Below are 12472 nucleotides of genomic sequence, written 5' to 3'. Positions count from 1 at the left end.
GAAGGGGGGGGAAGAGAGAGAAGGGGGGGGGGAAGAGAGAGAAGGGGGGGAAGAGAGAGAAGGGGGGGGGAAGAGAGAGAAGGGGGGGGAAGAGAGAGAAGGGGGGGGGGAAGAGAGAGAGGGGGGTGGGAAGAGAGAGAGGGGGGGGGAAGAGAGAGGGGGGGGGAAGAGTGAGATGGGGGGGAAGAGAGAGAAGGGGGGGGAAGAGAGAGAGGGGGGGGTAAGAGAGAGAAGGGGGGGAAGAAAAAAAGAGGGGGGGGGGGGAAGAGAAAAAGGTGGGAAAAGAGAGAGAAAGAGAGCGTGAGGAAGAGAGAGAGAGAGAGAGAGAGAAAGACAGGGAAAGAGAGCGAGAGAGAGAGGGAGAGAGGAGAGAGAGAGGGGAGAGAGAGAGAGAGGGAGAGAGAGAGAGGGAGAGAGAGAGGGAGAGAGAGAGAGGGAGAGAGAGAGAGGGAGAGAAAGAGAGGGAGAGAAAGAGAGGGAGAGAAAGAGAGGGAGAGAAAGAGAGGGAGGGAAACAGAGAGGGAGAGAGAGAGCGAGAGAGACAGGGAAAGAGAGACAGAGACAGGAGCAAACAGCTAAAGGTAAAAACAATAACTGCAGATGCTGAAAACCAAATACTGGATTAGTGGTGCTGGAAGGAGCACAGCAGTTCAGGCAGCATCCAAGGAGCAGCGGAAATCGACGTTTCAGGCAAAAGCCCTTCATCAGGAATAAAGGCAGTGAGCCTGAAGCGTGGAGAGATAAGCTAGAGGGGTGGGGGCGGGGGTGGGGAGAGAGGAGCATAGAGCCCCACCCCCACCCTCCTCTAGCTTATCTCTCCACGCTTCAGGCTCACTGCCTTTATTCCTGATGAAGGGCTTTTGCCTGAAACGTCGATTTCGCTGCTCCTTGGATGCTGCCTGAACTGCTGTGCTCTTCCAGCACCACTAATCCAGCAAACAGCTAAAGTACTGTTGTAAGATCTGAGAACTGGGGTTCACTGAAGTTCTAGGTGTCTTTTGGTGCATCTAATAGTTGGCACAAAAGAAAATCCCATGAGCAGGGCATGCTAAGTATAGCTCAGGAGACTTGAGATACAGAACCTTGGAGCAGTGCTAGCTAAGTGAAGCTTAGTAAAACCAAGCTCAGTGTGAAAGAGCTGTGGATTGGCCATGCTAAAATGCCCATCATATCCAAGGATGTTTAGGTTATAGGTGGATTAGCCATGAGAAATGCAGAATTACAGGGATAGGATAGGAGGGTGAGTCTGGATGAAAATGTTTCTTCCGAAAGTCAGTGTAGACTTGTCGGGCCAAATAGTTTCCACACTGTAGGATTCTATGAAATGAATGGTAATTAAAGGGGTCACCAGTGGGAGTTCAGTGGTTTCAGAAGAAGTGATCGAACCACCAGAAGCCAAACAGTATGCTACATAACAGAGCATTTGATAGCAACCCCATTTGAATCCCAGCCAACAGTTCACTTTATCTTTCAGAAAATCTTTTAGAGTATCCAGATATACTTACAATAATAAAGACGCTGCTCTTGAACAAAAGTTGACATTGTGATTTTGTCACCTATAAAACAAAAATTTAAAAATGAAGTATTTACAAACATTTCAATTTGCGATTTCAAGAAATCTAATAAACTGCATCCATTTGGTAAGTGAAAAATTGTTGGTATTTGCCTTCTTCAGGTGGAATTATGTATACATTGCTTATTCCTCTTTTTTAAAAAATATTCATCCAATTTCTCTTCAAACTGTTTTATTGTCTGCCATTTTCTAATGTTCCTTGTAGAAAACTTCTAGTCAACTTATTCTTACACTTAGAATGCATTATTAAAACTATTTGCATAATTATGTAATAGAAATATAGAAATTAGTACAAGTAGGCCCATTCAGCCCCTCAAGCCTACTTTGCCAATCAATATGATCATGGCTGATCGTCTATCTCAATTCTATACTCTTGCTTTCTCCACATATCCCTTAATGCTTATCTACACTTAATACTGCCAAACCATGACAAACATTGTTCAATTTTTTACCATCTCCAAAGCCCAAATTGAGTGTCCTGGTTCAAAGTATTTTGCACAACCATTTCAGATATTTTCAATTTTAACCTCTGATCTGAACCCAATCCATTTTTTTTTGACAATTAAATGCAGCTCAAAGATGCTGCCCTCAGCACTTCCTACTCTAATTTGAGTTTTCTACATTGTTTTTCAACAATCTTAACTGCTGAAGAGGTCATTGAGCCATCAAGTAGATAATAGTTAAAAGGACTGTTCTCAGAACCAGTAACTGACAGAAGAAATCTGCAATAAATCATTACACAAATGATAAGAGAGCTTTCAAGGCCAAAAGGTGCTGCACAGAAACTTACAATCTGTTATATAATTTAAAGTTATGCTTTCAGTTCTGATTCAAAAATGCGTTGTTTTAAGAAGAATTTCTACAGAAAAACAGTGAATTTAAATTCAGCTGACTATCTGGCAATTCCTATGTTATGCAAACAGTATGGTCCACATGTACATTACCAGGAAAACTTAAAATAAGGAGACTTAGCACAAATAGATGATAAAGAGAGCTGACAATCTCCTCCCTCTTAGCAGAAAGCCACCTCTTCGCACAGGACTGTTTTACCTAGGAATACACAAGGATAGTAGTTTTTAAAAAAGTTTCCAACTCCTCTGATGGGTAACTTGTAGGACTGAATGCTCAAATATGTATGAGCCTATCATGGAGGCCACAGGTAAAGAATTATCCGCTCGTCACTCTTAATCATACTTGTGTTCCAGGCAAATGACCCTAACTCCGAGTGCTACAAAGTAATTAAAAGGAAAACAGGATAAAGGATTCTCTCTGTCATTCTGAATACTGGAATTCAATTACGCTTAAAAAGGCATCAGAACAGCAGAATCAGAACCAATCTGCAAAACAAAATATTGTGAACCTTACAAAACACTACCAGTAGCCTCCTCTGCAACAGCTACAAAGTTCAATGGTCTGCTTTTCAGTGAAAAATTTACAGACTGCTTTCATATATCTTTTAAAAACTTTTATCTTTTTGGTCTCACCTTATTTCTAAGCTATGTGAATGGGTGTTCATTGGTATTTCTTGTGTATAGTAATGAATAAACTTACTCTCTTGATTAATTCAAGAAAGTTTGGTTAAACTGGTTCCTTTTAAAACCGAAGTTCATTTGGGCCTGGGAAGAAAGGTTTCAAATGAGAAAGGCTCCTTTATAAATCAATCTAATTGCAACCAACAAAGGGGATGGGTGAATAAAAGTAGGGTGCCAGTGCATCCAACCTCACCCAGAAGTTTAACAGATTAACATATCCTGTCTAGAATTGTAACAAATTAGGAAACCTTGCCTATTTTCTGTCCTTTTTTCTGGTATTAGATTTACTGTTGCTGGAGTAGTAATCAAGAGCAGTAGTGGGCAGCACAGTGGTTAGCACTGTTGCCTCACAGCGCCAGAGACCCAGGTTCAATTCCCACTTCAGGCGACTGACTGCGTGGAGTTTGCACATTCTCCCGTGTCTGCGTGGGTTTCCTCCGGGTGCTCCGGTTTCCTCCCACAGTCCAAACGTGCAGGTTAGGTGAATTGGCCATGCTAAATTGCCCATAGTGTTAGGTGAAGGGGTAAATGTAGGGGAATGGGTCTGGGTGGGTTGCGCTTCGGCAGGTCAGTGTGGACTGGGGCCGACAGGCCTGTTTCCACGCTGTAAGTAAGTAATCTAAGCATTGGTTAATGACCTGGAACATGGATTTAATGGCAATCATGAGTATGATTGTCCGCCTAGGAAGTTTTGCAATACCAGTCCTGAGTTCCTTTCCCCTTCTCTTGTTCAATTCCCTTCCTTGAGCTGCACGAAGATTTGTTTTGGCAGTCAGAACTCTGGAGTCCAGTAGAGCTGATTTTAATGATCATGACCTTGATACTATCAGCTACTTCAGAAATGTTAGTATGTCTGTCCACCCAACTGCTAAACGTAGAATATTTTATCACATTCTTGACTTGGGCCCTGTCGATGGTGGACAGGCTTTGAGTGGTCAGGAGATGAGTTAGTCATTGCAGAATTCCCAGCCTCTGATCAGCTCTTGCAGCCACTGTATTTATATGGAGAGTCTTATTCAGTTTCTTGACAGTGGTAATCCCCAGGATATTGATGATGGAAGCTTTAGTAATGGAAATGCCAAGACATGACAAGGTCAAGGGGTGGATTCACTCTTGTTGGAGATGGTTATTGCCTGGCACTTAGTCATAAAGATGTACAACATGGAAACAGACACTTCAGTCCAACTCATCCATGCTGACCAGATATCCCAACCCAAATCTAGTCCCACCTGCCAGCACCCAGCCCACATCTCCCCAAACCGTTCCTATTCATATTCCCATCCAGATGCCTTTTAAATGTTGCAATTGTACTAGCCTCCACCACTTCCTCTGGCAGCTCATTCCATACACGTACCACCCTCTGCGTGAAAACGTTGCCCCTTAGATCTCTTTTATATCTTGCCCTTCTCACACTTCTTGCCCTCCAGTTCTGGACTCCCCCACCCCAGGGCAGAGAATTTGACTATTTATTCTATCCATGCCCTCATGATTTTATAAATCTCTATAACGTCACCCCTCAGCCTCTGCTCCAGGGAAAATAGCTCTAGCCATTTCAACCTCTCCCTATAGCTCAAATCCTCCAACCCTGGCAACATCCTTGTAAAACTTTTGTGAATCCTTTCAAGTTTCACAACATCCTTCTGATAGGAAGGAGACCAGAATTACATAAGTGGCCTAACCAATGTCCTGTATAGCCGCAACATGACATCCCAACTCCTGTACTCAATACTCTGACCAATAAAGGAAAGCATACCAAACACCTTCTTCATTATCCTATCTACCTGCAACTGTACTTTCAAGGAGCTATAAACCTGGTCTCTTTGTTCAGCAACACTCCCTAGGACCTTACCATTAAGTGTATAAGTCCTGCTAAGATTTGCTTTCCCAAAATGCAGCACCTCACATTTATCTAAATTAAACTCAATCTGCCACTTCTCAGCCCATTGGCCCATCTGGTCCAGATCCGGTTATAATCTGAGGTAACCCTCTTCGCTGTCCACTACACCTCCAATTTTGGTGTCATCTGCAAACTTACTAACTCTACCTCTTATGCTCACATCCAAATCATTTATGTAAATAACAAAAAGTAGTGGAGCCAGCACTGATCCTGTGGCACTCCACTGGTCACAGGCCTCCAGTCTGAAAAACAACCCTCCACCACCACCCTCTGTCTTCTACCTTTGAGCCAGTTCTGTATCCAAATGGCTAGTTCTCCCTGTATTCTGTAAGATCTAACCCTGCTAACCAGTCTCCCATGGGGAACCTTGTCAACCGTATTGATCACGTCCACCACTCTGCTCTCATCAATCCTCTTTGTTACTTCCTCAAAAAACTCAATCAAATGTGAGAGACATGATTTCCCACACACAAAACCATGTTGACTATCCTAATCAATCCTTGCCTTTCCAAGTACATGTACATCCTGTCCCTCAGGATTTCCTCCAACAACTTGCCCACTACCGAAGTCTGGCTCACTGGTCAATAATTCCCTTTCTTGTCCTTCCCACCTTTGTTAAATAATGGCACCACGTTAGCCAATCCTCAGACCTCCAGCACCTCACCTGTGACTATCGATGATACAAATATCTCAGCAAGGGGCCCAGCAATCATTTCCCCAGCTTCTCACAGAGTTCTAGGGTACACCTCATCAGGTCCTGGGGATTTATGCATTTCAAGACGTCCAGCACTTCCTCCTCTGTAATATGGACATTTTTCAAGATGTCACCATCTATTTCCCTACATTCTATATCTTCCATGTTCTCCACAGTAAACACTGATGCAAAATATTCATTTCGTATCTCCCCCATCTCCTGTGGCTCCACACAAAGGTCACCTTGCTGATCATTGAGGGGCCCTATTCTCTCCCTAGTTACCCTTTTGGTCTTAATCTATTTGTAAAATCCCCTTTGATTCTCCTTAATTCTATTTGCCAAAACTATGTCATGTCCCCTTTTTGCCCGGCTCATTTCCCTCTTAAGTACACCCCTACTGCCTTTACACCTAAGGATTCACTCAATCTATCCTGTCCATATCTGACATATGCCTCCTCCCACTTTCTCCAGACCAAAGGGGTAGCCATGGGCACCCGTATGGGCCCAAGCTATGCCTGTCTCTTTGTTGGCTACGTGGAGCAGTCCATCTTCCGTAATTACACCGGCACCACTCCCCACCTGTTCCTCCGCTACAATGATGACTGCTTTGGTGCCACCTTGTGCTCCCGTGAGGAGGTTGAGCAATTCATCAACTTCAACACATTCCACCCTGACCTTAAATTTACCCGGACCATCTCTGAAACCTCCCTCCCTTTCATGGACCTCTCCATCTCCATTAATGACGACCGACTTGACACCAACATTTTTTACAAACCCACCGACTCCCACAGCTACCTGGATTACACCTCTTCCCACCCTACCTCCTGCAAAAATGCCATCCCGTATTCCCAATTCCTCTGCCGTATCTGCTCCCAGGAGGAGCAGTTCCACCACAGAACACACCAGATGGCCTCCTTCTTTAGAGACCGCAATTTCCCTTCCCATGTGGTTAAAGATGCCGTCCAACGCACCTCGTCCACATCCCGTACCTCTGCCCTCAGACCCCACCCCTCCAACCGTAACAAGGACAGAACGCCCCTGGTGCCCACCTTCCACCCTACCAACCTTCGCATAAACCAAATCATCCGCCGACATTTCCGGCACCTTTAAACGGACCCCACCACCAGGGATATATTTCCCTCCCCACCCCTTTCCGCCTTCCGCAGAGACCGTTCCCTCCAGGTCCACGCCCCCCTACAACCCACCCTCCCGTCCTGGCACCTTCCCTTGCCACCGCAGGAATTGCAAAACCTGCACCCACACCTCCTCTCTCACCTCCATCCAAGGCCCTAAAGGAGCCTTCCCCATCCATCAAAGTTTTACCTGCACATCCACCAACATCATTTATTGTATCCGTTGCTCCCGATGCGGTCTCCTCTACATTGGGGAGACTGGACGCCTCCTAGCAGAGCGCTTTAGGGAACATCTCCGGGACACCCGCGCCAATCAACCACACCGTGGCCCAACATTTCAACTCCCCCTCCCACTCTGCCGAGGAAATGGAGGTCCTGGGCCTCCTTCACCGCCGCTCCCTCACCACCAGACGCCTGGAGGAAGAACGCCTCATCTTCCGCCTCGGAACACTTCAACCCCAGGGCATCAATGTGGACTTCAACAGTTTCCTCATTTCCCCTTCCCCCACCTCACCCCAATTCCAAACTTCCAGCTCAGCACTGTCCTCATGACTTGTCCTACCTGCCTATTTTCTTTTCCACATATCCACTCCACCCTCCCCCTGACCTATCACCTTCATTCCCTCCCCCACTCACCCACTGTACTCTATGCAACTTTCTCCCCACCCCCATCCTGCTCTCATTTATCTCTCCACCCTTCAGGCTCTCTGCCTGTATTTCTGATGAAGGGCTTTTGCCTGAAACGTCGATTTTACGGCTCCTCGGATGCTGCCTGAACTGCTGTGCTTTTCCAGCACCACTCTAATCTAGACTCTGGTTTCCAGCATCTGCAGTTATTGTTTTAACCTCCTTCTTTCTCTGAACCAAACCCACAATTTCTGTAGTCATCCAGCATTCCCTATGCCTACCAGCCTTTCCTTTCACCCTAACAAGAACATACTTTCTCTGGACTTCTCTGGACTTTCTGAAGGCTTCCCATTTTCCAGCCATTCCTTTACCTGCAAACATCTGCCCCCAATGAGTTTTTGAAAGTTCTTGGCTAATACCATCAAAATTGGTCTTCCTCTAATTTAGAACTTCAACTTTTAGATCTGGTCTATCCTTTTCCATCATTATTGTAAAACTAATTGAATTATGGTCGCTGGCCCCAAAGTGCTCCCCAAAAGACATCTCAGTCACCTGCCCTAACTTATTTCCCAATAGTTGATCAAGTTTTGCATCTTCTCTCGTAGGTACATCCACAAGAAAATTTTCTTGTACACACTTAACAAATTCCTCTGCATCTATACTCTTAACATTATGGCAGTCCCAGTCTATGTCTGGAAAGTTAAAATTCCCTACCATAACCACCTTATTATTCTTACAGATAACTAATCTCCTTACAAATTTGTTTCTCAATTTCACTCTGTTAGGAGGTCTATAATACAATCCCAATGAGGTGATCATCTCTTTCTGATTTCTCATTTCAACCCAAATAACCTGCCTAAATACATTTCTGGGAAAATCCTTCCTCAGTACAGCTCTAATGCTATCCCTTATCAAAAATGCCACTCCCCCTCCTCTCTTGCCTCCCCTTCTGTCTTTCCTGTAGCATTTGTATCCTGGAACATTAAGCTGCCAGTCCTGTTCATCCCTGAACCACGTTTCTGTAATTGCTATGATATCCCAGTCCCATGTACCTAATCATGCCCTGAGTTCACGTGCCTTCCCTGTTAGGCCTCTTGCATTGAAATAAATGCAGTTTTTCTCCAACAATGACTTTGCTTCTTGCTGCAGCTCCAGTATCAACACTTCTGGAGTCCCCCAGTGATCTGTGACACGACTGTCCTCTGGTTCATAATTCTTGTGAGGTGCAAATGTCAGCCAAGCCAGGTCTTGCTACATTTAGCCATGGATGTCTTCGGTATCTTAGGAGTCATTAATGGCATTGAACATTGTGAAATCATTAGCATTGTGAAACTAGGATGGAGGGAACGTCATTGTTGAAGCGGCTAAATATGGTTGCGCCTCAGACTCTACCCTGAGGAACTCCTGCAGAGATGTCCTGGAGCTGAGATTACCAACTTCCAACAACCACCTACCATCTTATTTTATGATAAGTCTGACTCTGTCCAGCAGACAGAGTTCTCTCCACAACGATTCCCACTGACACTAATTTTGCTTGGATTTTTTGATGCAGTCCTGCATCAAATGCTGCCCTAATATCAAGAGCAGTCACAGAGTCACAGATGTACAGCATGGAAACAGACCCTGCGGTCCAACCCATCCATGACAACCAGACATCCCAACCCAATCTAGTCCCAACTGCCAGCACCCGGCCCATATCCCTCCAAACCCTTCCTATTCATATACACATCCAAATGCCTCTTAGATGTTGCAATTGTACCAGCCTCTGCATGAAAAAGTTGCCCCTTAGGTCTCTTTTATATCTTTCCCCTCTCACCCGAAACCTATGCCCTCTAGTTGTGGACTCCCCGACCCCAAGGAAAAGACTTTGTCTATTTATCCTATCCATGCCTCTCGTAATTTTGTAAACCATGAGAAGGTCACCCCTCAGCCTCCGATGCTCCAGGGAAAACAGCCCCAGCCTGTTCAGCCTCTCCCTGTAGCTCAGATCCTCCAACCCTTGCAACATCCTTGTAAATCTTTTCTGAACCCTTTCAAGTTTCACATCATCTTTCCGATAGGAAGGAGACCAGAGTTGCATGCAATATTCCAATAGTGGCCTAACCAATGTCCTGTACAGCCACATCATGACCTCCCAACTCCTGTATTCAATACTCTGACCAATAAAGCAAAGCATACCAAATGCCTTGTTCACTATCCTATCTACCTGCGACTCCACTTTCAAGGAATAATGAACCTGCACTTCAAGGTCTCTTTGTTCAGCAACACTCCCTTGGACCTTACCATTAAGTGTATAAGTGCTGCTAAGATTTGCTTTCCCAAAATGCAGCACCTCGCATTTATCTGAATTAAACTCCATCTGCCACTTCTCAGCCCACTGCCCCATCTGGTCAAGATCCTGTCGTAATCTGAGATAACCCTCTTCGCTGTCCACTACACCTCCAATTTTGGTATCATCTGCAAACTTACTAACTGTACCTCTTATGCTCACATCCAACTCATTTATGTAAATGACAAAAAGTAGAGAGCCCAGCACCGATCCTTGTGGCACTCCACTAGTCACAGGCCTGCAGTCTGAAAAACAACCCTCCACCACCACCCTCTGTCTTCTACCTTTGAGCCAGTTCTGTATCCAAATGGCTAGTTCCCCCTGTATTCCATGAGATCTAACCTTGCTAACCTTGCTTTTAGGGCGGCACGGTGGCACAGTGGTTAGCACTGCTGCCTCACAGCGCCAGGGACCTGGGTTTAATTCCCGACTCAGGTGACTGACTGTATGGAGTTTGCACGTTCTCCCTGTGTCTGCATGGGTTTCCTCCGGGTGATCCGGTTTCCTCCCACAGTCCAAAGACGTGCAGGTCAGGTGAATTGGCCATGCTAAATTGCCCGTAGTGTTAGGTAAAGAGGTAAATGTAGGGGAATGGGTGGGTTGCGCTTCGGCGGGTCGGTGTGGACTTGTTGGGTCAAAGGGCCTGTTTCCACACTGTAAGTAATCTAATCTAATCAGTCTCCCATGGGAAACCTTGTCGAATGCCTTACTGAAATCCATATAGATCACATCTACAGCTCTACCCTCATCAATCTTCTTTGTTACTTCTTCAAAAAACTCAATCAAGTTTGTGAGACATGATTTCCCACACACAAAGCTATGTTGACTATCCCGAATCAGCCCTTGCCTTTACAAATACATGTACATCCTGTCCCTCAGGATTCCCTCCAACAACTTGCCCACCTATGAGGTCAGGCTCACTGGTCTATAGTTCCTGGCTTGTCTTTACCGCCGTTCTTAAACAGTGGCACCATGTTTGCCAACCTCCAGTCTTCCGGCACCTCACCTGTGACTATCGATGATACAAATATCTCAGCAAGAGGCCCAGCAATCACGTCTCTAGCTTCCCTGATCAGGTCCTGGGGATTATCCACTTTTAACCATTTCAAGACATCCAACACTTCCTCCTCTGTAATCTGGACATTTTGCAAGATGTCACCATCTATTTTGCTACAGTCTGTATCTTCCATATCCTTTTCCACGGTAAATACTGATGCAAAATATTCATTTACTATCTCCCCCATTTTCTGTGGCTCCACACAAAGGCCACCTTGCTGATCTTTGAGGGGCCCTGTTCTCTCCCTTGTTACCCATTTGTCCTTAATATATTTGTAAAACCCCTTTGGGTTCTCCTTAATTCTATTTGCCAAAGCTATCTCATGTCCCCGTTTTGCCCTCCTGATTTCCCTCTTAAGTATACTCTTACTTTCTTTATTCTCTTCTAAGGATTCGCTCGATCTATCCTGTTTATATCTGATATATGCTTCCTTCTTTTTCGTAACCAAACCGTCAATTTCTTTAGTCATCCAGCATTCTCTATACCTACCAGCCTTCCCTTTCACCCTGACAGGAATATACTTTCTCTGGATTCTTGTTATCTCATTTCTGAAGGCTTCCCATTTATCAGCCATCCCTTTACCTGCGAACATCTGCCTCCAATCAGCTTTTGAAAATTCTTGCCTAATACCGTCAAAATTGGCCTTTCTCCAATTTAGAACTTCAACTTTTAGATCTGGTCTATCCTTTTCCATCACTATTTTAAATCTAATAGATTTATGATCACTGGCCCCAAAGTGCTCCCCCACTGACACCTCAGTCACCTGCCCTGCCTTATTTCCCAAGAGTAGGTCTAGTTTTGCACCTCCTCTAGTAGGTACATCCACATACTGAATCAGAAAATTGTCTTGTACACACTTAAGAAATTCCTCTCCATCTAAACCTTTAACACTATGGCAGTCCCAGTCTATGTTTGGAAAGTTAAAATCCCCTACCATAACCACCCTATTATTCTTACAGATAGCTGAGATCTCCTTGCAAGTTTGTTTCTCAATTTCCCTCTGACTATTAGGGGGGGGTCTATAATACAATCCCAATAAGGTGATCATCCCTTTCTTATTTCTCAGTTCCACCCAAATAACTTCCCTGGATGTATTTCCAGGAATATCCTCACTCAGCACAGCCCTAATGCTATCCCTTATCAAAACGCCACTCCCCCTCCTCGCTTGCCTCCCTTTCTATCCTTCATGTAGCACTTGTATCCTGGATCATTAAGCTGCCAGTCCTGCCCATCCCTAAGCCATGTTTCTGTAATTGCTATGATATCCCAGTCCCATGTTCTTAACCCTGCCCTGAGTTCACCTGCCTTCCCTGTTAGGCCCCTTGCATTGAAATAAATGCAATTTAATTTATTAGTCCTACCTTGTCCCTGCCTGCCCTGACTGTTTGACTCACTTCTGTTCTCAGCTGTACCCGTTTCAGATTGATCTCTTTCCTCACTATCTCCCTGGGTCCCACCCCCCACCTTACTAGTTTAAATCTTCCCAAGCAGTTCTAGCCAATCTCCCTGCCAGTATATTAGTCCCGTTCCAATTTAGGTGCAATCCGTCCTTCTTGTACAGGTCACTTCTACCCCAAAAGAAATTCCAATGATGCAAAAATGTGAATCCTTCTCCCATACACCAGCTCCT

The 12472-nt window shown here is 45.1% G+C and overlaps 1 protein-coding gene across 1 annotated transcript in view; it reads right to left on the bottom strand.

Annotated features, from left to right (window-relative positions):
* Window positions 1–12472, bottom strand: part of LOC140493878 (mucin-6-like) — a 385697-nt gene that overhangs the window by 260604 nt on the left and 112621 nt on the right. The window contains exon 2 of the mRNA XM_072592872.1: window positions 1506–1556. Within this exon, the coding sequence (XP_072448973.1) occupies window positions 1506–1556 (51 nt within the window). The remainder of the gene's footprint in view (window positions 1–1505; window positions 1557–12472) is intronic.

This window comes from Chiloscyllium punctatum, chromosome 22 (assembly GCF_047496795.1).
Source record: "Chiloscyllium punctatum isolate Juve2018m chromosome 22, sChiPun1.3, whole genome shotgun sequence".
NCBI classification, from domain to species: Eukaryota; Metazoa; Chordata; class Chondrichthyes; order Orectolobiformes; family Hemiscylliidae; genus Chiloscyllium; species Chiloscyllium punctatum.
The sequence above is the reverse complement of the archived record's forward strand: the minus strand, read 5'-3'. Positions and strand labels throughout refer to the sequence as shown.